The 27330-nt window shown below is 36.6% G+C and overlaps 1 protein-coding gene across 1 annotated transcript in view; it reads left to right on the top strand.

Moving 5' to 3' along the window:
- Positions 1 to 27330, top strand: part of CSMD1 (CUB and Sushi multiple domains 1) — a 2584888-nt gene that overhangs the window by 2351343 nt on the left and 206215 nt on the right. Inside the window, exon 48 of the mRNA XM_006895025.1 lies at positions 17673 to 17858. Within this exon, the coding sequence (XP_006895087.1) occupies positions 17673 to 17858 (186 nt within the window). The remainder of the gene's footprint in view (positions 1 to 17672; positions 17859 to 27330) is intronic.

Genomic DNA, 27330 nt, shown 5'->3' with positions numbered 1-27330 from the left:
GTTTTCTTGATGTTGAAGGCTAAAGTCCTTGACCTTCTGCAGCAAATACTTTAGGTTCTCCTCAGTTTCTCCAAGCAATGTTGTATCATCTGCATAACCCAAGTTGTTGATGAGTCTTCCTCCAATCATGATACTAAGCTCTTCCTTATAAAGTCCAGCCTCCAGGTAGTCTCTTCTAAATATATATTAAAAAGGTATGGAGACAGGATGCATCCGTGGTGTACACATTTCCTGATTTTGGACCATACCGTGTTTTCTTGCTGTGTTTTGACAACTTCCTCCTGGTCCAAGTATAGGTTTCATATAAACATAATAAAGTGTTCTGGAGTTGCCTTCTTCTCAGAGTTAGCCACAGCTTTTGTGATCCACACAATCAAATGTCTTTGCATAGCCAATAAAATACAGATAGACATTCTTCTGGTATTCTCTGCTTTGAGCTAAGATCTATTTAACATTGATTATAATGTCCTTTACCACATTCTCTTTTAAACACAGCTTGCACATCTCACAGTTCTCTGTTGCTGTGCCATCCCAATTGCTTTTTGGATAATTTTCAGCAGAATTTTGCTTGCATGTGATATTAATTATATTTTTCAATAATTTTCCAGTCAGTTGGCCAGGTGTTTTTCCTCCAGATTTCTTGGCACAACCTGGTGAGCATATCCAGGTCAGCATCTGTTTGTTGAAATATGTCAATCGGTATCCTATCAATTCCTAGAGCTTTGCTTTTCTGTTTTTCTTTTTTTTTTTTTTTAACAAATTCCTTCAGAGCAGCTTGCATGTTCTTCTTCATGAAAAATTCCATTTCAGGCATTTATAGTTTTCATCAAAGTCACATAAATTAGTTAAAATAATAATTCTCAATAGTACTTATCATTAAATTAGTTAAAATCTAGTTTGTTTGTTTGTTTGTTTGTTTGTTTTTACCATCAAGTTGGAACCAACTCACAGCTGACACTTTGGTGGGCTTTCATAGGCAGTTAATCACATGGGCGGAGATTGCCCATCCTTCTCCCATAGAGCAGCTGGTGGATTTGGACTGTGTGCCTTCAGGATTGCAGCACAGCTCAACATCCTTACTTTTTACCGTTCCTGCTATAAACTAAGTGAATTCATGGACTAAAACTTAGGGACATGATGTTTTCTGTAGAACTTAAAATACCTGTGTTTGTTTTGTGGTACATATCCTTTTAATTTCCTGAGAACTAAATTTAGGAAGCCAACAGGGAATTGTACTGCTTACCCAGAGGTAGAGCCTCTGTGACAATCCAAATCCATCAGGAGCTGCAAGGACATCTCCCAAATGGAGAATTAACTGCAGTTGGTTCTGCCTCAAAAACAATGAGATCGAGCTTGATACATGGATTGGTTAACATATTTATTGATGAGCTATAGTGGCTTACTGGTAAGGACTTGTGCTACTAATCCAAAAAACTGTTCCATGGGTGAAAATTGGGCAATCTCCTCCCATGTGATTTACTGTCTCTGGAAAACCACTGGAGGATTACCTATGAGTCAGTTCCAGCTCAACTCTATGTAACAACAGCAACAGTGGTATAGTCCGTAGAATGTCATATTACTAACCAGAAGGTGGGGCATCTTGTAAGGTTTGAATCCACTGGCCACTGTATAGACTAAATATAAGAAGGGTTTTTTGTTTTTTGTTTTTTTGTTTGTTTTCTTTTACCCACTCAGATTTTATTCCAAACATTACAAATCAAAGACATCAACTCTTGTTTGGTCTCCCTTATTCTTCCTTATTCTTTGTCCAAATTTCACATGCATATCTTAGTTTGAGTAACATACACCTTAACTTTTAAACCAATACTTTTGCTCTTTAGCACTTTAAAGAAGTTCTTGACAGCAGATTTTTCCAATGCAGTATGTCATGGTTTCTTAAATATTGATGCCATGGATGTTGATTGTGGATCCAAGTAAAATGAAACTATTGAAAACATCAATCTCTCCTCCATTTATCATTTACTGGTCTAATTGTAACAATTTGTGTTTTCTTTATGTTGAGACATAATGTAGGTTTGTTTGTTCTTTCTTTTTAATTTTCTACAAGCAAGGTTGTGTCATACACATATTATAGATTATTTATTAATTTTTCAAACAGATATGGGAAAAGGACATAACCTTAAATACAAAACTTTTCTTATTTAAAATAATGTAGTATCCCTAGGTAATCAGGATAAGTGTATCGGAGACAGTGTGATTGGCACAGGACAGAGCAGAGTTTAAGGCTGTTGTACATAAGGTCGCTATGAGTAGCAAGCGACTCAACAGCACATAACAACAACAACAAGAGTATCCCTTTGCTCTGTATGAATGACAATTTGTTAGTCTATAAAGGTTCTGCATGAGCACACTTAAGTGTTCTGTAATTCCCATTCTCAATGCTATCTGTCAAATATTACTATTCACACAGTTGAATGCCTTTTCATGATCACTAAAATGAAAGAAAACATATTTCTTATATTATCTACTTTCAGATAAAATCTATTTGGTATCTGCAATGATATCCCTCATTCTATACTAACTTCAATCTTGCAATTTCTATATATTGAGGTACTAGATGTCTAGATATTGTTCCAACTAACTTTAAGTATTTTTTTACCAAGATTCATTCACATTGATTGGAATAAAATTGTATGATAATATCTGCATTCTTTTGAATCTCTTTAAATAAACTGTTTTGGATCTCTTCCATGCAGTTGGCCAGATATCTCTCTTCTAAATTTCTTGGGTAGAATAGCAAGTATATTCATAATTGTGCCTCTTTGTTAAAATGTCTCATTTGTTAATATGACAATTCCTAGAGCCTTACTTTTCACCATTTCCTTCAGGATAGTTTGATTAGTTTGATTTTTTTTTGTTATATACAATCTCCTAAAATGATTGATAATTGGATATTTTTTAGTTATTTAAAGAAGAAATATTGTTGTTGATTGCTGTTGAGTCAAGCATGACTCATAGTGACTCTATAAATAAAAGACCTACTGCGTCTCTATAACTATCATCATTTCTCCAAATTCATAGTTTCCATAGGCATATGGTTTAGGAAGTATATGCTACTCCTGCTTTCACCATGAAGAAATATGTAAGAATTATATATGGATATAAGAATATGAAAGAAATATATTTTCCATCTTAATTTGCTACTCTCTTTGAAATTCAATATTTTGACCATAGAATCATTCAGAATAACAATTCAAGGCTTGGATTTGTTAGGGGGTTTTTTTCCCCCTTTTTTTCTTTTCTTTAGTTCTTTCAATCTTAAATGATGAAGGTTGCTTCTACTTGTGGTGCTAACTTCATGTCTTGGAATACTTTGTTATACTATTTTGCTATGTCATCTCCAGTGATTAATAAATCTATTTATTTTCTTGCACTTTACATTTTCTGTATTCTAATCCAAATTTCAGTATCTGTTCTGACATAATTATTTTTGTTTTCATTTTCTTCAGCTTCAGTTTGAACTATTATGTGAACAACTATATGATATCTTATCATGATCTATTATTATAAGATATAAGATTAAAATATTTAGTAGGCCTTCATTTTGCACATGAAACTTATGCAATTGTTTTATGTAAGGCCATAGCCAATGAACAGAAGTCTCATTTTAACATAGTTATAATTAATAGAATGTGTTTAACTACGAATCTCTCTTAGACTTTTCCAGACCCAATACAACACCTACCATTCAGTAATGATACTTGCTTGTACAACCTTGGTGTATAATTTTAAATTGATGACCTTCTAATTTACTAACCATGAAGTTCTTCTCCAAAAATTAGCCTTCCCTGATAACACAAGATATCAACAACATATGAGATAAATTCTTTTCATCCTTGCTTCTGAGGAGCTTTGGTTACACTCTTCCAAAGCAATTTTCAATGTGCTGAGAAAAGTGAGACAGTGCAGGGAACTTTAGATCTCAGGGCATAATTAAACTACCAACATCTTTATTATCTACATTGTAATAAAGATAGTAATAATTGATTTTATCACATACTATGTTTTACCCTGAAGGCTTCTACCTTTGGGTAAAATATATAGTCACCACCACAAGGAGCTAGAGTCGGAAAATCAAAAGGACCGAACACATTCAGCATTTCTTAAGCTCAAAGAACTGAAGAACAAGTTCAAACCTAGAGTTGCTATAATCAAGGATGCTTTGGGCAGAATATTAAATGATCCAGGAAGTATTAAAAGAAGATGGAAGGAATATACTGAGTCATTTTATCAAAAAGAATTGGCATACAGAAGAATTTAATGAAACACCAAATGAGGAAGAGCCGATGGTGATGAAGGAAGTTCAAGCTGCTTTGAAGGAAATAGCAAAAAATAAGGCCCGAGGAACAGATGGTATACCAAATGACATATACAGCTAACAGATGCTGCCCTGGATGTGCTCACCAAGTAGTGCCAAGAAATTTAGAGAACAACCACTTGGCCAACTGACTGGAAGAGGTCTATATTTGTTCCTATCCCAAAGAAGGGTGACCCAAGAGAGTGTGGAAACTACAGAACAATATCGTTGATTTCACATGCAAGCAAGATTCTACTGAAGATTATCCAAAAACGACTAGAACAGCACATCAGCAGAGAACTCCAAGAAGTCCAGGCTGGGTTTAGAAGGGGTTGTGGTACTAGGGATATTGTAGCTGATGTTAGATGGATCTTAGCTTAAAGCAGGGAATACCAGAAGAATATCTATCTGTGTTTCATTGATTATGCAAAGGCGTTTGACTGCATGGATGATAACAAACTGTGGCTGACTCTGAGAAGAATGGGAATCCCAGAACAATTAATCATGCTAATGCAAAAACTATACTTGGACCAAGAGGCAGTTGACAGAACAGAGCAGGGTAACACAGCATGGTTCAAAATTGGGAAGGGTGTACGCCAGGGATGTGTCCTATCCCCATACCTTTTCAACCCGTATGCAGAGCAGATTATCCAGGAGGCTGGGCTCTATGAGGAGAATTGTGGCATCAGGATTGGTGGAAGATCTATTAACAATCTGTGTTATGCAGATATTACAACCCTGCTTGCTGAAACTGAGGAGGACCTTACGCATTTGCTGCAGAGGGTCAAGAACTGCAGCCTTCAGTGTGGACTGAGGTTCAATGTCAAGAAGACAAAGATTCTCACCACTGGACCAATTAGCAGCATCGGGATGGATGGCAAAGAGATTGAGATTGTTCACAGCTTCAGTTTGCTCAGCTCCATGGTCAACACTCTTGGCACCAGTAGTCAGGAAATCAAAAAAACGTACTGAGATGGGAAAGTCTGCTATTGGGGACCTCTCTAAAGTACTCAAGAGCAACCGTGTGTCTCTGTAGACTAAGTTGTGTCTGATACAGGCCATGGTCTTTGCAATTAGTTTTTAATGCATCAGAGATTTGGACAATGACTAGGGAGGATAGAAGGAGAATTGATGCCTTTGAGCTATGGTGCTGAAGAAAAGTATTGAATGTACCCTGGACTGCCAAGAAAACAAGCAGATTCATCCTGGAGAGGGTTAAAGCGGGCTATTCCTTGGAGGGAAGGATTCTGGGGCTTCATCTGACATATTTTGGACATGTTGTAAGGAGGGACAGGTCTTTGGAGAGGGACATCATGCTGGGCAGAGTGGAAGGACAGAGCAGGAGGGGAAGGTCCTCTATGAGGTGGATTGATTCAGTGACTGGTGTAATCGGGATGGGTGTGTCAGAGGCAGTGTGAATGGCACAAGATAGAGCAGGGTTTAGGGCTTTTGTACGTAGGGTCGCTATGAGTTACAAGCGACTCAATGGCACAAAACAACAACAACAACATTTGTCATACACAATAGAAAATAAAAAGGTCAAAATAACCAAGGATTTATAGGCACAAATATCATGGTGGCTGTGTTCTGGTGGTCTAGTGGCAAGAAGCTGCACTGCAATCCTGAAGGCGTGTGGTTCAAGACCCCTAGCTGTTTTGCAGTAGTAGAATGGATAACTGCCTCTAAAAAACCTGCCTGAGGTCAGCTATGGGTCAGTTGCAACTCTAGTCAACAACATCAACAACATGCATATAACATTGAGAAGAATTGTAATCCCAGAACATTTAATAATGCTTATATTAAAACTCTACCTAGACTATTGTCTAAATAGAGGAAGAGAACATTGCTGTTGTTATGTCCTGTTGGATCAACTGCAACCCATAGAGACTTTATGCATGATAAGTCTGTACGCTCCTGTTCTGAACCATTCTCACTGTCTCTGACACACTTAACCCTATTACCCCTCTTACTGTGTCAGTTCTCCTCCCTTACGTTGTCCCTCTATCTTCCAAGCATGATATCCTTCCCCAAGGCCTGGACCCTACAGGCAATATGTCCAAAGAATGTGAGACAGAGTGAGAAAGAAGTGTGTCAAAAATGGTCCTTTCACTACACCTATTCAATGTGTGTGCTGAGCCTCATTCCCCAAACTGGACTCCATGAAGAAGAAAGTGAAATAAGAATAGGAGGAAGATTGGTGTACAGATTTCAGTTTGTGCCTCAGTTCTTTTTTCAGGGTATAGGCCAAGTACTGGAATAGCTGGGTCATATGGAATTTCTATGTTCCGCTTTTTGAGAAAGCATCAAACTGCCTTCCGTAATGGTTGTGACATTTTATACTCCCACCAGTAATATATGAGTTCCTTTCTCACCACATCTTCTCCAACATTTATTATTTATTATTAAAAAAGCATTTGAACCTTGCAGTCATACTAGGTACTTCTTTACCCTACTTCTGCCTTTTTATGTTGTTATTGTTGTTAACTGCCATCAAAATATAGATGACTCATAGTGACCCTCTGAATGAAAGACCTGAACACTTGTACAACTTTTGTTGTTTCTGCTCATTCATAGAGTTTGTGAAGGCAAATCATTTTGGAAGTGGATGCCACTCTTGCTTCCAAGATTGTTTTAATCAGGAAGCTCCACCAAACACTGTACACCATGGGTAACCATTATCGCATTTGACACATCATTTTCAGAGTGTTTAGCATCACAGCAACCACAAGTTACCTCTGTACAGCAAATGGACAGACCAGTGCTATTCCACATAAAAGAATCTTTCACCAAAAACAATTAAAACTAGGCCTGAGATCCACAGGCCAAAGGGAAGAAATGTGTTTTTAAAAAGGAAGCCGACCATTAGCAAGTCAATATTCTACCCTAATCCTCACCAAAACCAGCGAAAAAGCCTCTGTAGAATCTGGCTGCTGCAGACTGCAGACGACTTCTAAACTGGATTTCAGCCTCATACAGCTGACCAAATGCATTTTTAAATAGGAGTCCAAATCACAATATCTCACACCCATTAACAAGTCAGCATTCCACTCTAATTCTCACCAAAACCAACAAACAAGCTTCTGTAAAGTCTGGCTGCTGAACACCACCTCCAAACTGGATTCTTGCTGAAACTTATGATATCCTGTGTTGTCTTCATCATTTCTAACACACTGGAGTACACCTGGCCTGCAAAGAGTACTCTGTCTGCACCGTCTCCAACACTTCTGTTTCTTCTTCTTAATATTATTTTTTAATAAGGAAATAAAAATGTTTTATTTTATAGTTATAGATGTACATTTCAAAATCAAGTTGTCAGTAAAGCTGCATTTATTCTGGAGTAACTAAGAAAAAAATCTGTTCCTCTACCCCTCCCCACCTCAGTTTCTAGAAGTCTCCTGTATTTTTTGTCTCAGATCTCTTCCTCATATTGCTGACATTTAATTAACTCAGCACATTGCCCTCTCTGGTTCTCTCTCTCTCTCTCTCTCTCTCTCTCTCTCTCTCTCTCTCTCTCTCTCTCTTTTCCCAAAAGGGGATTTATTTACAAAGTTTGAATACATTGCTTTTCACAAAAGATCTGGAAGGCAGTTTGGCGTTTTTTTAAAAAAAGCTGACCTCAGAAACTCTATATGACCCAGCTATTCCATTGCTTGGAATATATCCCAAGAACATGAGAACTGAAGCTCAAATGGACATTTGTACCCCAGTGTTCATAGCAGCATTATTCACCATCCCAAGAACATAGAAACAGCCCAGATGTCCAAACACAAATGAATGGATTGAGAATTTGTGATACATTCATATAATGGAATACTGTGTATCATGCAGGTACAATCATTTTGTTAATTCCTACATAACTCCAGAGGGACTGGAGAGCATTATGCCGAGTGAACTAACTCAGTTCCACAAGGACTTATACTGTATAAAACTTTTATTGTAGAATGAGTATGAGGATCCAAGGTGGGGGTGAGGGTAAAAATAGAAAGGTGAGGATGGAAGTGTGGTGTTAATCATAAGGTTGCACAATTCAGTGGGTGGATGGGGTGTCTGTTTCTTCTTTTGCCAGTCCATGATATATTTACCCTCCCAGCACCACAACTTAAAGACATCAATTCTGTCATCCTTATGGATTGTCCAGCTCTCTGATGTATAGCAGGTGATTAAGAAGACCATGTTCTAAATCAATTGCATCTTAGTCTTCAAACTGACATCATTACTCTTAAATATTTTGAAAAGGTCCCTGACAGGATACTTCCCAATATAACATATCTCCTGATTTCTTGGCTGTTCGTGCCAAGTGTGTTGATTCCTGATCCACGGAAGCTTCAATATTTTCTCAATCTATCATAATGTTGACTATTGGTCCTGTGGTGAAGGCCTTTGTTTTCTTGATGTTGAGATATAATACATAAAAAAGGCTGTAGTCCTTGATATTCTGCAGCAAGCATTTCATATCCTTCTAACTTAGAGAAAGCAAAATTATGTTATCTGTGTAACATAGATTGTTGATGAGACTTTATTCAATCCTTTTTAAAAGTGCCTGGCTTCAGCAAATTATTTGCTCATGATATACAGACTATATAGTTACGGAGAGAGGTTACAACCCTGATACACATCCTTCTTGATTTTAAAAACCAAGCTATGCTCTCTTGCTCAATTTGGACAACAGTTTCTTATTCTAAATATAGATTTTGTATTAGCACAATTAAGCCTTCTGGTATTCCATTTAGTTTCAATGTTAGCAATTATTTGTTATGATCCACACAGTCAAATGCCTTTGCACAGTCAATAAAACACAAATAGACATTCTTCTGGTATTTTTCTGCTTTCACCAGGGATCCATCTGATATCAGCAATGTTATCCTTAGTGCCACAGCCTCTGGTAGTTAACCTTCTTATAGTTCTTTGTCAATTTACTATGCTAGTAGTACTATTCAATGTACTATTTTTGGAATGTCCTTCAATAATATTTTGCTTGCATGTTACATTAACAATATTGTTCAGTAATTTCTGCATTCTTTTGGATCACCTTTCTTGAGAATGAGGACAAATCTAGATCTTTTTCAGTCAGTAGACCAGGTCTAACATTAATCTTAACTCTAATATTTCAAATATCCTAGCAGAAACTGGTAAGCTCATTTAGAGCCATTGAACCAGAGCTAAGAGCTGTTTACCAATTTGTTTAAGGACTGTGGAGTGAGGGTGAGGGAAGAGAGAGGCAATATTGGAAGGTCTGAAAACTTTGTAACACTGGCCTAAAACAGCGAGGTTCAAGGCTGAGATGCCTGAGAGCACATTTCTGAAGCTATCTTGACAGTATTCTGCTGCTAACTTGAATTAGAACCTTTGAACATGCTTCTATCAGGGTGAGCTATTGTATCAGATTTGGACCCTGTAAAATTGGTATCGAGATGAGCATAAGGAGGTGAAGGAGTATCAGGACTTGTCTAACCTAATAGGAATTGGTTTTGTTTTATTGATGTTGACAGGGACAATTCCCCTTGGTGAAGTTTGTAAAAGTTAGATACTGCCATCGACCCTTTCTCAGTTTACATGCTTCTTCATAATTTTTTTGTTCAACTTGATCTCTTGGGTTGGGACCTATCTGAATAGCTCATAAAATTTATGCCTTAGATTTTATTACTTTGATATATCTTTTCATCAGCTTTGAGGGGGAAAAATCACTCTGATTACACTTTCTCTAAGATATATATATTTTTTTTTTCCTTTTGACAGTTCATAGAATAGTCAGTATTCTTCTCATAGAATAGTCAGTATTCTTCTCCAACACCATAGCTCAAAAGCATTGATTCTTCTTCTGCCATCGTTATTCATTGTCCAACTTTCAGATGGATGAGAAGTAATTGAGGAGACTCTGCCTTGAAATGTTGTTGTTGTTGTTGTTTGATGCCATCAAGTCGTAGATGACTCATAGTGACTCGTACATAGAGTTTCTGGAGGCAAACCATTTTAGAAGTGGATGCCACTTGTGCTTCCAGGCTTGATTTAGTCGGGAAGCTCCAGCCAACACTGTCCACCATGGGTACCCATTACCAGGATTGGCACATCTCTTTCACAGTCTTCAGCATCACAGCAACCACGACTGCCTTGAAATAGATTCTTTAAATTGGCATGATTTTTTCCTGAACGCGTTAGAAAGATCTATGACAATCAATTTACCCAGTGCAATACATCTTTTTATTTATTGCTTTTAATTTATTTTTATTTTATATTCATTTGGATACAAAATTAATATATATTGTGTTTTATTAATATACTTTGTGTTTCAGAAATTGCTTCATTCACTTTACAGTTCTTAGTATCTTTTTCATATATTGTATTTTATAAAATTAAGCACCATTAATCTATGATCACTATTACTCGTCTTTTCAGGTCCCCACAAGGTCTTTCCTAATTCCTTTATCCCCTCTTTCTGCCCACCAAAGTCAGTGACTCCATGATATTCACCCATTTGGCACCCTCAGCCTCCATGATCCTTCTCCTTCCCACTTAGGACTTTGTGCACAAATTACTAGTTATCCTTCTATTTTTATAATGGTCTTATGTAGTATTTGTCTTTATGAGACAGAGTTAGTTCACTCAGCACAACGCTCTCCAACTTCTCCCATGTAATATAGTATGTTTTTAAATCCTTGCTCTTGAATGTTGCATAATATTTCATTGTGTGAATGTACCACAGCTTCTCAATTCATTAATTTTTATGAATATTAGGGTTGTTTCCATTTTATTGCTACTGTGAATAAGGCTGTGATAAAAATTGATATGCAAATCTCTGTATCTCAATTATATTTTCCTTGTAACATATTCCTTGACATTGTGTTTTCCGAGGCCTGCTATTACAGAAGTGGATGGCCAATCCTTCTTCCTTGCCTGTCTTAATCTGAATGTCCAGATTTAGAGAAGTGTCCAACAGACAAGCATTTTATAGAAAAAGTGAAATATATATACCTTTTTGTGGAATTAACCATTAGTATCAGTTTTGTCCCTGCCTTCGGCGTAAGTGTCTTTACCTACTTATTTTCCTGTTCCACTGTCCACCGGCATACCAATCCACTTCTACCCACTCCCTTCAACATTTACCTCACATTGTCCAGCCGTTGACCTGATAGCCTATATCTGAAGCTTCCTTGGCGTCTGTGATTCCAAACACGTCAGCTGCTGACAGTTTCTTAGGCTTTGACCAGTGTCTCTTAAGTTTAGATTGTTCCCATCCCAAAGAATGGTGACCTAACAAAGTATCGAAACTATAGAACACTATCATTGATTTCACATGCAAGGAAGATTTTACTGAAGACTATCCAAAAACAACTGGAATAGCACATCAGAAGAGAACTGTCAGAAGTCCAGGTTGGATTTAGAAGGGGTCCTGGTACTAAGGGATCTTGTAGCTAATGTTAGATGGATCTTAGCTGAAAGTAAGGAATACCAGAGGAATGTACATCTGTGTTTCATTGACTATGAAAAGGCATTTGACGTTGTGGACCATAACAAACTGTGGCTGACTCTGAGAAGAATGGGAATCCCAGAACACTTGACCGTGCTAATGTGGAGCCTCTATTTGGACCAAGAGGCAATCTTCAGAACAGTACAAGGAAACACTACATGGTTCAAAATTGGGAAGGGCGTACACCAGGGATGTGTCCTATCTCCATACCTTTTCAACCTGTATGCAGAACAGATTATCTGGAATGCTGGGCTCTATGAGGAGAAATGTGGGGTCAGGATTGGTGGAAGATCTATCAATAATCTGTGTTATGCAGATGACACAACTGAGGAGGATCTGAAATGCTTGCTGCAGAGGGTTAAGGACTGCAGCCTCCAATATGGATTGAAGCTCAATTTAAAAAAGACAAGGATTCTCACCACTGGACGGAGTGGCAGCATCAGGATAAATGGTGAAGAGATTGAGATTGTTCACCGCTTCAGTTTGCTTGGCTCCACAGTCAACACTCTTGGCACCAGCAGCCAGGAAATTAAAAGACGTATTGTGATGGGAAAGTCTGCTGTTAGGGACCTTTCCAAAGTTCTGAAGAGCAATGGTGTCTCTCTGGAGACTAAGGCACATCTGATACAGGCCATGGTCTTAGCAATCACTTGTTATGCATCGGAGAGTTGGAAAATGACTAGGGAAGATATAAGAAGAATTGATGATTTTGAACTGTGGTGCAGGAGAATAGTATTGAGGGTAACATGGACTGCTAGGAAAACAAACAGATTCATCCTGGAGAGGGTTAAACCAGGTGGCTCCTTGGAGGCTTCCTTGGAGAGGGGCATAATGCTTGGTAGGGTAGAGGAACAGTGTAGGAGGGGAAGGCCCTTTATGAAGTGGACTGATTCAGTGACCTGGTCCGAGGTAATTGGGATAGGTGTGTCAGAGACAGTGAGATCTGCATAGGACAAAGCAATGTTTTAGGCTGTTATACATAGGGTCTCTATGAGTCCCAAGTGACTCGACAGCACATAACAACAACAACAACAATATATTCCTAGCAATGGAATAGCTGGGTTATACAACCTTTGATTCTTTTCGGTAGTGTTGATTATAGGATAGAAGCAAGATGAAATAGTTGACAACCTCAGTCTTTTTCTATCTGTCATAATGTTGCCTATTGGCCCAGTGATGAAGATTTTTGTCTTTTTTGATGCTGAGATATGTAATCCATATTCAAGGCTGTAGTCTGATCTGTTGCAGTACAGATTTCTTTTGAAAGAATTGGGTGGGAGGGTGCGGAGGGAGAGGGAGAGAAAACGAAAACCAGAGACACGTTTTAAAATCCATAAAGATGAAGGCAAATATTTTCCATGTTATCTGAAACATGTGGCATTCACTTCCTAAACTATAGAAAGGCTTCAGACCTTTTGTTCATAGGGTCACTATGAGTCATGGTCAACTCGATGGCAATCAATAGCACAACAATACCTTAAATATAGAGTACAAGGAATCTTATTTATTGTTCATAGTAAGGAAAAACCATACAAAATTAGATGTTTAACTTTTGTATTAATTTTCCCCCCAATTCTCTTCTTAACTCAAACCTTAGGCCTCTCATTAGATACATAATAGAAATGACTCATTGACCACAAGCTTCTTTATTGTATTCTGTAAGAAATTACAAGCAGGTGGCCTTTATATCTTAAATCTTTATGAAGTGTGCATTATAAGTATGGAAATAGGTTAATATATGTCTGTAATGTGTCACCAAAGAACCCTGGTAATATAGTGGTTAAACATTTTACCTGGTAACTGCTAAATTGCTGTTGTTGTTGTTGTTGTTGTTATGTGCCGTCGAGTCACCTGCGACTCATAGCGACCTAAACTCCGCTCTGTCCTGTGCCAGTCGCACTGTCTCTGACACTCCCATCCCAATTATCCCAGTCACTGAATCAGTCCACCTCATAGAGGGCCTTCCTCTCCTGCGCTGTCCCTCCATCCTCCCAAGCACGATGTCCCTCTCTAAGGATCGGTCTCTCCTCACAACATGTCCAAAGTATGTTAGACGGAGCCTCAGAATCCTTGCCTCCAAGGAGCCACCCGGTTTAACCCTCTCCAGGACAAATCTGTTTGCTTTCCTAGCAGTCCATGGTATTCTCAATACTCTTCTCCAGCACCACAGCTCAAAGGCATCAATTCTCCTTCTATCCTCCTTGGTCATTGTCCAACTCTCTGATGCATAACAGGTGATTGCGAAGACCATGACCTATATCAGACACACCTTAGTCTCCAAAGAGATACCGTTACTCTTCAGCACAGTTTGTCAAGTGCCTTCAAGTCAAACATGAATCATGGTGACCCCATGATCAACAGACCTGAACTTTGTTTTATAACAATCTCAATCTCTTTACTATCTATCCTCATGCTGCCAATTGATCCAGTGGTGAGAATCTTTGTTTTCTTGACAAAGTGTGGCATCAGGATTGGTGGAAGATCTATGAACAATCTGTGTTATGCAGGTGACACAACCCTGCTTGCTGAAACTGAGGAGGACCTCATGCACTTGCTGCAGAGGGTCAAGGACTGCAGCCTTCAGTATGGATTGAGGCTCAATGTCAAGAAGGATGGACACTCTTTTCTGAGTAATTGCTTCTGTAAATCCCTTGGAGGGTCAGCTATGGGTCGGTTCTAACTCTACAGTACACAACAACAACAATAATAATAACCAAATCAATTAATACTTGAATGCCTACCACACTTAAGCAGGACATTTCTTTTATCTCATGAACCTGAATTTTAAGTCTTAGGCAACAATATTGACTTAATCTATTATTAATTTTTTTAAGAATATTAGATTCCATTTAGATAAAATCCAAGTTCTATCTTAATTTTTTCTAAATGCCATTTGGTTAAGACTCAAGTGTATAAATTCTCTACTTAAGGCCAAAATAAGATTGATTATTGATCACACAACTTTTATGGGTCTTTTTAAATCCTTGAAATCTTGATTCACTTCTGAACCAAGCTTCAAGATTTAGCACAAGTATCTGTAAAGTTTTCTGGTTTGATTTTTTTGTTTGTTTCTTTTTGTGTGGCTGGGGGTTTGTTTGTTTGTTTGAGGGGGTTGTTTGTTTTATTTGTTTATTTTTGGGGGTTTCTTTGATAGGGTTTTTTGTTTGTTTGTTTTTGCTTAACCCTCCCTGGGTATGTATCCCTATAATGAAGAGTTTCATGTGCTTAGTAGAATGCCATCTCTCCCATTTAACCTACTGGAGGAGTGTCATTTCATTTGGCACTCCTCCTATATTAGAATTTTAGAAAGTTAAGTAGTGGACTTTCTTCAGTCATTGTAGGAGTTATTAAGGTTTGTGAACATGAGCAAATGATTTCTAGAGAAATATGAAAGGAAGTGGTGAGGAAACAAGATAATTGCAACATTGTGAGTAAAACCAAAATTGCACAGGAGAAAAATATATGGCATTTAATTAATTCAGCAAATTAAAAGGAACATTTTCTTATTCAAATGTTTTAACAGTTTGACCATTGATACACTATCTTTACAAAGTCTTTGGAAAACCAAAAGTTATTATTTTAGTTAACCAAAAATCTCCATTCCTCCACTATTGAAAATGTTTCATTGCTGAATGTTTCAAATATATACACAGATACACACATAATTTCAAATGATAAGCTTGTTGTGTGTTTTTGAGTCAGGTATTCGTCATATTTGACTCTCCAGTTGTGGTGCTGGAAATATTTGACTCTCCAGTTGTGCTTTTGGAGAATGTACAGACTATCTCATGGACTACCAAGTAAACAAACAGGTCTGTCTTGAAAATAATAAAATAAAGATGCACTTTGGATGCAAGAATGCTGAAGTCCATCTCATTTGCTTTGGGCATGTTGTAAGGAGAGGCAAGTTCTTGGAGAAGGACATTATGCTTGGAAATGTTGAAGGTTGCTGGAAGAGAGGCAGGCCCTTAATGAGATGAATTGACACAGTGACTGTAAAATGTGCTCAAATGTGTGTGTTGGTGGTGAGGATAGAGCAGGATTCAGAGCTGTGGTTCATAGAGTTGCTCGCTATGAGTCGCCTTGAAGGGGACATAACAATAGTAACCAAAAGAACAAACAAATATATCTTGGAGAAAGTGCAACCAGGGTACTCAATAGTGGTAAGGATGGTGAAACTTAGTTTCATATACTGTGAACATGTTATTAGCAGGGGCTGGTCCTTAGAAAAAGATGATTGTTGGAAAAATAGAGCGTCAGTGAAAAAGAGGAAGACCCTTAACAAGATCAATCTACCCACTGTTTAGGGTGATGAACTTGAGTTTATCAGTGTTGATGAGGATGGCATAGGATAGGACAAGGTTCAGATCCATTGTACATAGGTTTGCTTTGAGTCACAGTTGACTGAACAGAGCTTAACACCAACAACAATAATGTAGAACTTTAAGCCAAATGGATGAGAGAAGTTGGAAAAAGAGCAGAATTCTGAGTCTTTATGTCAGTGATTATTTAATATAATTAAATATGAATCCTGATATCTAAGAGTGAGCATTGCAATAATTGTCTTATACAGTATTTGTCCTTATGGGACTAAATTAGTTCACTTAGCATAATGCTCTCTAGTCCCTCACAAGTCTGGTACTAATTTATAAAATTATTCCTCTGGCGTGTTATATAGTATTCCATTATGTGAATGTACCATAATTTCTCAATCCATTCCATTGTGGTTGGACATTTGGACTGTTACCATGTTCTTGCAATGGTAAATAATGCTCTTATGAACACTGATGTACCTCAGTTGTCATTCTCTTGGGTATATTCTAAGCAGTGATATAGCTGGGTCATATGAAATGTCCATGTTCAGCTTTCTGTGGAAGCACCAAACTACCTTCCAGAGGGTTTACAATATTTTACAATCTGACCAGCAATGTATAAGAGAATCCAAGGGTGAGGGAGAGTGGGAGCAGAGGGATGAGGATAGGCAGGGTGTAGGAGGTGATTAATCATAGTTTCTCACAATTTGATGAATGGATGGCATGAAGGAAATGGAAAAGTTCCAGTGTAGAATGCAAAGCATAAGAACTTAGTAAGTAAACCAGTATAAAATAAACATATTAAAAAAAGAGTGGCAATTGCAAAGAAAGTTGTGATAATAAAGATATTGTATTCCTCCCCTTTATTTTCCAGTATTAAATACATGTCATCCAATTATGCTTTGATGATCATGCCACTTAATAGCCTAGAGTATGATTAAAATACATTCAGGGCTAACTTTTCCTTCTGGAATTATAATTATAAATATTTATTATGATAAATATCCCACTGCTTCTTTCTTTAACCTATACCATTCTTAAAATGTAAAAACAAAACCGAAAATCCTTGTATATTCTACCATTCGTTCAAGACTTTTAATTCAATCTCATTGACATTGATTAGACTATTAACCATACATAACCCTCCATTAGTTTTCTGAGACTAAGTCCCATGAGAGATTGACTGTCCTTGGAGCTACTGGCAGATTTGAAACTTGAGGGAGACTTGGTTTGACTAAATAGTACAGCTTCCTAATGACTATGCCACCAGATCTCTGACCACTTCCTATTGTTGCTAATTGCTTTTGAGCTAGAACATTCACATTGTTGATTCTCAAGCTAGTTTTCAGAGACTGTGTTTTGTGGGAGAAAATGGCACATCTTTCACCCTCAGAGCAACTGGTGGATTTTAACTTCATGCTTTTGGGTGCTACTATCTCCCCATTAGGTCACAATTAAACAACATTTTACTATATTTGAGCTAAAAAATTAAAAAATAAAAATCACATAAAGTATAAGACTAATGCTGTGTTGTTGTGTTTGTTTGTTTTTTTTATTTTTTTCTAATTTTTTTCAGCTGTGTCCTGTGGAATTCCAGAATCCCCAGGAAATGGTTCATTTACTGGTAATGAGTTCACTTTGGATAGTAAATTGATATATGAATGTAATGAGGGCTTTCAGCTTGAATCTAGTCAACACGCAACAGCAGTATGTCAAGAAGATGGATTTTGGAGTAACAAAGGGAAACCACCTACTTGTAAACGTAAGTGTTCACACCTTTTTTCTGGATTTAAGTACAAACAGAGTGCATTAACTAGAACTCCAGCATGGGAGTCCTTAGTGTTTCACATCATGTTACTATTAACACCAATATTATATCCACTGTAAATAAGCTAAGCAGTCTGGCAAGTCAGATAGAATATTTGGTTCCATGAGAATTTATACAATTTCATTTACATAGTAAATCCTGTTTATGTTGCCATTTTCAATTTAGAACTATAAAGGCGAGAGGAATTTGAGACATTAAGCCTGACAATAGCTCTTGACACACAATATTCATGCATGAGTCAAAACTAGTTTCTTTCTTACACATCATTTAATATTCAGTTTTTAAAGTCACAGATAGTACTAAGTTGATCTGTACATCATCTACTGTGCATAAAACGTTGATACTCAGCAACCAGTTCACTAATTACATTTCTAAAGTAAGATAGATTTTTCTAGAAATGGATAAGTTTAATAACACTGAAGTCAGTGTTTAATAGAGAAAAAAATAGATGAAAACATCTCACTCACATACATAAGTCTGATATCATTGCAGTTATAATAAAGCAAGCCTCTAATTAGCAAACTATCCAGTGTCTACAAATTGTATAAAATTCATTATATAGGCTATTTTTTGTGAGTGAAATAGTGTTGCCAAAAGAAATTTGTATAATCTTTAGTTATTTGGCTATCTTTTAGTTAGTTATCTTTTTGTCTAAAGTTTTCAGATCATGTTTGAAATGGCAGTACCTAAATATTCATATAAAAATGTTAGGAGAACATCAGTCAATTTATCTTGCAATAATTATGCCATTTCCTGTGAATTTATTAGGAAAAACTGAAATAGCATTCATTTATAATGAATTTATAATTAAATAATAGTAGAGGAAGCTCAGTCACAATATACATTTAATTTTTTTTTAGTTAAATCCTAAGCAAAATGGTTCTCTTAATTTAAAAATGTAAAATGACAGATGGTGATGATATGTTTTGGATTGCTTATAATAAGACCAATTGTCCAGGCAGTTAAAGTACTATTTGCTTTATGCATAGTTTACAAATCATTAATAATAATAATGTCTGCCATCAAGTGTTGCAGACCAAGGGTAAAGTATTTTTATAATTATTAATAATGAGACAGATAGCCAGGAATGAGATAGAACAGCAGGAAAAACAGGGGGCCAGCAGTTCTCCTCTGAAGACCTCCAATTCCAGCTTCCCTGTATCTTAATTGAAAATTACCAGGAAGTAAATCACAAAGAGAATTCAATGCAAATGGAGCCAAGCTTTTTCTATTGAAAACCTTCCCCTTAGGAGGGAAAGGTCAGCAAATGCAAGAATCTGGTAAAACCTTAAAGATTGCCTTAGTGTCTTAGTGTGAACTCTAGCTTGCACCTCACCTCCACCACATCCTGATAGCATTAAGTTTATTACAAATATTTAGTATTGCCTTCCCATAATTCAGAATCTTCTAACTACCATATTCTTTATATGACTTAACTATCAATCTGGTAATAAAGACAAAAAATTTAACATAGATGACGTTAAAGATGAAGCTACTAATTTGGAGGGTTGGAATTTAAATTAAATTCTAATTCGTTTTAATGATTACTCTATTTTCATTACACCTGTCATTTTCTAAGTCTACTTAGAAACTAAAATGATCTATTGTTGTTGATATTATGTTCCATTGAGTCATCTGCAACTTATAGTGACTATGTACAATAGCTTAAGAACACCAATATCCAAATTTCATTTTGATGTAACTGTTCCTGCATGAAAACTAAGAGCTTTTAAACTCTGTGAACAATAATCTTAAAATGGCTTTCATTTATTAAGTTTGTTCAATATTTTATTTTTAAGTGGGTGAATATTTAGAAAGTATATCAGTATTTCATTCATTAAGTCACACACATTCTGAGTCAAAATTCAGAGAGCAAATTTGTTTTCTATTCACAAATTCATACACATTTTTACTTGGTGACATTGAGCACCATCTCTTCTTTGGAAAGTCACTTATTCTTCTTTATTTGTTTCCAGTTTCCATGCCATATTCTTTACTAATTATTTTAATTCTGTTTTTGGGGAAATCATTCCATTATTATTTCAAGTTATTATTCTTCTGGGCGTGTGTTGTTCACTTTTTTATTGTTTGCCTGAAAATTGAGCTATGAAGTAGATAGGAATTTCATTTCTAATTCTGAAGGTGACTATTATAGTTCAGGAGTTTTAGAAATAATTCTCTAACTAGCTTGGTCATTTTTTCCCCTGATTTTGATTTTTGTTTCATATTTTCTTCCTACCTTTTTAAAATTTGTCCCTTCTGCCTTTTAAAAGATATTTTACTGTAATCTCTTTTATAACAGTCTACAGTGGTAGCTAGACTCTAATTCTTCTGGTCTTAAAATGAGAGAAATAACATATGATTCAATAACCCTTTAAACCAATTGTTTCCATGTATCTTTGCTTTTTTTCACTTTTCTTGTTTTAGTCTGAAACAGACCAATACCCGAACATTAGATGATTGCTAAGAAATATTAAGGAGGAGAGTAACTTCTCTTCAGAATAGGATGTAGAATATTTTTTATGGACTTGTTGTACCGGTTGGCATTGATCTCTTTAAAAGTTTTGTTCTAAGCCTATCAAAGTTTTTGTATATAAATTCTAATCATGTTTCATATGTTTGCCTACTATGTTTTGTACTATTATCAAGGGCATATTTAGAGTGTATATAAGTTATATGAAGATATATTTGTATCAAACCTGTGTTTCAAAGTAAATCTATTTTAAATATGTACATTGTCTGAAAAAGACTGTTTTTGTTATGACCTGTTGAGTTGTCTGTGATTTATAGCAACCCTATGTGCAGTAGCTCTAAATACTGCTCTATTGAGCCATTTTCACTATATCTGACACATTTGGTCCCATTACCCCAGTTACTGAGTCAGTCCATCTCAATCAGGGTGTTCCTCTATGCACTCTCCTTCCATCTTTCCAAGCATGATGTCTTTCTCCAAAGACCGGTCTCTCTTGGCAATGTGCACAAAGTATGTTAGATAAAGCTTTAAAACCCTTGCTTCCAAGGAGAAATTTGACTAGATTCTTCCGAAGAGAGATCTCTTTGTTCTCTTATCAGTACATGGTATGTTTAATACTCTTCTCCAGCACCCCAACTCAAAAACATCAATTCTTCTTCTATCATCTCTAGTCACTGTACTGATATATAGTCACTCTCTGCTATATAGCAAGTAATTGTGAAGACCATGAAGCCTGAATCAAGCACATCTTAGTCTCCAGAATGACATAGTTGTTCTTCAGCACTCTGTTGAGGTCCCTGACAGATTTTTCCGATATAGTATGTCTTTTAATTTCTTGAATGCTGGTGCTAAGAGTATTGATTCTGGAACCATGCAAGCTGAAATTGTTAACCATCTTAACCTCTTCTCAATCTATCATGATGTTGCCAATTGGGTCAGTGCTGAGAATCTGTTTTCCAGATGTTGCATTTCAATCCATACTGAACATTGCAGATCTTGACTTCCTGCAGCAAACACCTCAGGTCCCTCTCAGTTTCCACAAGCAAGGCTGTGCCATCTACATAATGCAGTTTGTTAATGAGTTCTCTTCCAATCCTGATGTCACATTCCACCTTATAGAGTCCTGTTGCAAACCGCAACCCTTTACACAATGCCTGGAAGAAATGAACATAAAGAGATAAACACACACAGAAGACAGGACTGTAACAAAGAAAAGCACACTCACACAGGACGAGAAGTGGCAGCCTCGTGGTTCTGCATTTATTGGAATTTTATAGGGATCTAAGCAATGATCTAATTTTTTTATGGTTTCCATAGAATCATAATAAACAGTGATCTCATATCTCAGTTTTCATAGAATCATATAAGGTAAGTACAGAAACAATGGATCCAGGGAGGGCACACACTCTGTTCCTTGTTATAACTGATGTTTTTCACATGAAAGGGGTTAGGAGACCAAACGACTTAAGATATATAATTTTCAGGAAGAGAGACCTCCAAATTCCCAGCCCATTTGCAGGACAGAGGACAAAGGTTTCTCTTTAATATGAAACCAGAGTTATCTGTTTTCAGGCTGAACTCTCAGTAACCCTGAAACCCACTTGTGTGCGAGCTGGGCTTCCAATAATGATGTCCAGTCCTTCTCAGAGTCCAGCCTCCCAACTAATTTGTTACACATATAGTTGAAAATGTATGGAGATAAGATGCATCCCTGGTGTACACCTTTCCTGATTTTGAACTATGCGTGTTTCCTGCTCTTTTCTGATGACTGCCTCCTGGTGCAAGTATAGAATTTGTATGAGCACAATTAAATGTTTGGGATTTCCATTCTTCTCAATTTTAGCCACAATTTGTTGTGATTCACACACTCAAATGCTTTTGCACGATGAAGCATCAACAGACATTCCACTGGCGCTTTTTGCTTTCAGCTGAGACCCATTTGACATTGATAATGATACTGCTACTGCCATGGCCTCTTCTACATCCAGTTTGTATTTCTGGTAATTCTTTTTCTGTTTACTGTCCCAGTCATTTTTCATAGTCTTCAACAGTATTTTGCTTGCGTATGATATTGAATGTTGTTGTTGTGTGTGTGCCATTGAGTCAGAATCAACCCATCAGTGAGCCTCCAGTGCGTTTTCAGAGGCAGTAAAGAAAAAAGAATGCCCATCCTTATGCTTTGGAGCAGCTAGTGGATTCAAACCACATGTATTTAGAATTGCAGCAGAGGTTTTTTTAAACACTAGGCCAGCAGAACTCCCCTAATTGAGCATTGTTGTTGTTATGCTCCTTCAAGTCGCTTATAACTCATTAAAATCCTTAACGCCTGCTCTATGTTGGGGCAAACTCGCTGTTTCTGACACACCTATCCCCATTATCCCAGTCACTGAGTTAATCAATTTCATTCATGGTCTTCCTCTTTTGGGCTGTGCAGCTACATGATGTCTCTCTCCAAGGACTGGTGCAGAGCTTCAAAATCCTTTCCTCTAAGGAGCATACTCATTTCACCTTCTCTAGGATGAACTTGTTTGTTCTTTTAGCAATCCATTGTATATTCAGTACTTTTTTCCAGCACCACAACTCAAAGACATCAATTCTTCTTTTATCATCTTTAATCATTGTCCAACTCTCTGATGCATAGCAAGTAATTATTAATAGCATAGCGTAGATCAACTGCACCTTAGTATCCAGACTGACATCATTGCTCTTCAGTATTAGAGAACTTTTAATAAAATACCAATATCTCCCTTTTTTAGCTCTTAATATGTCCAAGAAAAACACAAGGATTTGTCCTAATAGCTTGAAAGGCTTGCACTTAGAAAATATGAAGTTTATTTTTGTTTTCTTATGAATGTTGAATTTATTTCCCTTATACTATTTAATAGAACTCAATATCAAGAAGCACTTTAAATGAAAATTAACTTTTTTAGCTTAATGATAATTTAACTGAGCACATTATAATCTTATTACAGTAGGGAACCTTTTTTTTCAGTTAGGAAACTTATTAAAGAACAGTGGCAAACATATTTGTACATAAAGAGTTATTTGTTTTTAAATTTTTCTGTGTAAATTTAAGCTGTGCATCTAATATATATTGTAAAGTAAAAAATCAGAAGTATTTAAAAGCAAGAGAAATAATGTTATTTAATAAAATTATTTTACAAAGGACAACATTGTTCCCTTAATTGATATAGTATCTGCCTTTGAACTGCAAATTGCTGTTTCCTAATATTTTCAGAATAACTTAGACATAAATATTCATTGCCTCTGAAATAATTTGATCTCTTCAAATCTACCCTCAAATGAATGATGGCTCCATCCAGTTCCATCAGTTATTTAGTACTTTTCAGAATGTAGTACCATATTAGCTTAAACTGATATTTTCTACTTTATAATGTATTGAGACTTAAAAATATGAAAGCTAATAAATTCCTAGAAGAAGTATAACTAGAAGTTAGAAATAGTGACACTTTCTGTTAAGTTTCTCAAAAATAAATCATGACTTTATGCTACTAGAGAATTGTGCTGCTAACTCAGAGGCTCTAATTCATCAGTGGTTGCAATGCGTCAGTGGTTGCAATCCACATATATGAATCCAACAGAGGCTCTGAGGAAGAAAGATGAGCAATCCCTTTTCCTGTGATGTTCAACCTTAGAAATGTAACAAAGGTGTACTATGGAGTGATCCCTATTTGATGAAAATGTGTAAGTAAGTGAGTGAATGAGGGGGTAGCCAATAGACTTAACCCAGCCTTTCCTCAGTTTCCCTCTCAATAAAATAAAACAATAAAAGTGCATACCTCATAGGCTTCTTGAGGGATTTACTATGTGTGAAGATCTTGTAAATGGACCTGGAATCTATCTGAGGGATAGACAACCAGAACAAATTTTATACTAGTTATATTTAGTTGTTATGTGGAATTGAGTTGACTAACTCATACCATCCCTATGAACAACAGACTTGAAACTCGCCCTGTCCTTCTTAATCATGCTCATCTCCGAAATGCTCAAACTCTATCAATGTGTCAATTAATCTTTCTGAGTGTGAACTCTCTGTCTTCCTGAGAATGATGTCTTTATCCAAGGATTTGCCCTCTCCTGACAACATATCCCAAGGTGAGACAAATTTTCACTGTCCTCAAAGTAGTGTCCTGGTAGCATTTCCACCAAGACAGATTTGTTTATTCTTTTGACAGTCTTTAGGATATTCAATACTCTTCACCAACAATTCAAGTCATTGAGTCATCTTCTGTCAGTCTTATTCATTGTCCAAATTTCAGATGCGTAGAAGATAATTCAAAATGCCTGACCACCTTGCCCTTTAGCAATTTAGAAAGATCCTTGGAAGAAGTTTTTCCCAATGTAACATGTGTTTTGATGTTTTTCATACTTATTTACTTAAAAATTTTATATACATTATTTTCCACACCAGATCTTATTTTGATTTCTTGACTCCTGCTACCATGGATGTTAATTGTGGGTCCAAGTTTAAAAAAAATATATATTTTCTTCATTTATAATGATGTTGCACATTGGTTCTACATTCAGGATTTTGGTTTCTTAACTATGAGGTGTAATCCTTACTAAAATCTTCTATCTTCAGTAAGTTCTTCAAGTAAAGTATGCATATCTAAATTTGAATATATCAAATTTTTCATGACCTGAGTCAGGCTCCAAGTGAGTTGCTTCTGTGATACCTGGATTTTTTATCTTTTGGAGACATGCATTCGAAATAAAAAGAGAGTACAGTATTTTATTCTAGAATGAGGACTTACGAAGATCAGTTTTTATTTTTTTTTAAATTTTTTCTAATTTTGTTTTTTTTCTATATTTTATTAATTTTCATAAACATTTACAGAGATTTTGGGTTTCCATTCATTCATTGTTGCACTATTCTCTCTACCCTCCTCCCAGTTTGTTCTTGTCCAAATGCCACAGTGCTTGTCAAAGCCAGTTCTGATTAATCTTCTTTGTCAGTGTGTCCTTTGCCATTCCCTATCACTCCTCCCTGAGAGAGACTTCACCCTGATTCATAAGGAAAAGGGGATGGCGTATTCTCTTAGCTACTTCCTGCTGGAAAGGGACGCTGTGGGTTTCCCTTCTAACTTTAATATAGTGAGTAAGAACAAAGCATCTGAAACTCGTTTCAATAGTCCAGGCCTGAGAAATGACCATTTGTACACATACTACTGAAACAGAGCCATGTGGCCACATATGCTATACAGGTAGAGCTGGCAGGACTTGATTATGGGGTATTATGAAATGAGAAGACTAGATGAACTGGGAAAAAGAGTTAAAGAGAATGTGCAGATATCTACTTAAATTTCCCTTCTTCCCTCTTGCAGGTACTAGGAAACACTATCAGTCTTACTGTGCAGCTTCCACTCTTCTTTACTTCCGTTTTCCTTTCCTATTTGTGGATACTTCACAGAATTATGTGGACTCTTCAGGCATCTCTCCATACACTTAAAGCTCTCTCAGTCAATAGGTGACCTGAATGAGTAAGGTCTGAAATCTAGATTCTACTAAGGTGTCATGTGCGCTAAAGAAAAACTTGAGAGCATTATTGCTGTTTTTATTCTGCTCCCCAAATTTGATCTGTTTGATTCCAAATTTCCTGTTGTCACCCTATGGTTGCCATATGGCCTTTACCTATAACAATAGCTAATTATCAACAAATAGTTTCCTATCACAAAACACTTCCTCATATGTATCTTATAATAAGCAACAAAATCAGTTTCATTAAAAATTATTTCCAATTTCTAATAATCTATATTTTTCATTTATATATAATGAGTAAATTAATGAAATTTATGCTTTCTCCATTGTTATTATGATTGGGGTAATATAATAAAAGTCACTAGCATTAATTGAAGAACAATTGATGCCTCTGATTTGTAGTGTTAGTAATGAGTATTAAATATACCACGGGGTGCCGAAAGAACAAACAAATCTGTCTTGAAAGTAGTGTAGCCAGAGTGATCCTTTAAAGTCGAGGATAGCGAAATTTTGTCTGCCTTACCTTAAACATATTTTTGGGAGGACCTAGTTCTTGGAGAGAGACATATACTGGAAAAGGTGGGAGAATAAAGACTCAATGAGATGGAATAACACAGTAACTATCACAATGGGCTTAAGCATGGCAGAGATCATTAGAAAAGGATTTCTTATTATATCAGTGAAGTCATGTCAATTTGATGTATAGATCATAATCCATACAATTCAACTCATGATGACTCTGCATTATGATTCTGTGGCTGTTAAATTTTAATAAGAATAGATTGCTTCAAATTTTTCCCTGGCTATGGCTGGTGGGTTTGAACTGCAACCCTTTGGGTTAGCAACACAACACTTAACCTTGGTATCAAGATATGTCTACAGCCAATAATTTCTGAAATAAAGAGAAAATATTAGGCAGGAGGAAAGTAGACACAGGGGGAGGATCAGTAGTTAAAGAATACAGCCTGCAGTCAGTTTACACCTTTAAGAGCTTCAAGGCTAGTTAGCTAGAAAGGTAGAGAAAAGGATTTTTTCACCTAGGCCAGTATTCTGAAGTTAGCATTCAAACATCCTACCTAGTAAGAAAATAAATATATGTTTTTATAAATCACCTATTTGGCATTTCTGTGATAACAGTGTGAGGTAACTAAGACTGTTTCTGTTATGTGCCGTTGAGTCAGTTGCATAGTGACTCACATAGTGACCCTATGTATAACAGCCCTAAACTCTGCTCTGTCCTGTGCCAATCGCACTGTCTCTGACACTCCCATCCCAATTACCCCAGTCACTGACCCAATCCACCTCAAAGAGGGCCTTCTTCTCCTGTGTGTCCCTTAAGCCTTCCAAGCATGATGTCCCTCTCCAAGGACCGGTCTCTCCTCACAACATGTCCAAAGTATGTTAGACGGAGCCTCAGAATCCTTACCTCCAAGG

The sequence above is a fragment of the Elephantulus edwardii genome, unplaced genomic scaffold (genome assembly GCF_000299155.1).
Source record: "Elephantulus edwardii isolate Elephantulus edwardi_28Jun2011 unplaced genomic scaffold, EleEdw1.0 scaffold00154, whole genome shotgun sequence".
NCBI lineage: Eukaryota > Metazoa > Chordata > Mammalia > Macroscelidea > Macroscelididae > Elephantulus > Elephantulus edwardii.
The sequence above is the reverse complement of the archived record's forward strand: the minus strand, read 5'-3'. Positions and strand labels throughout refer to the sequence as shown.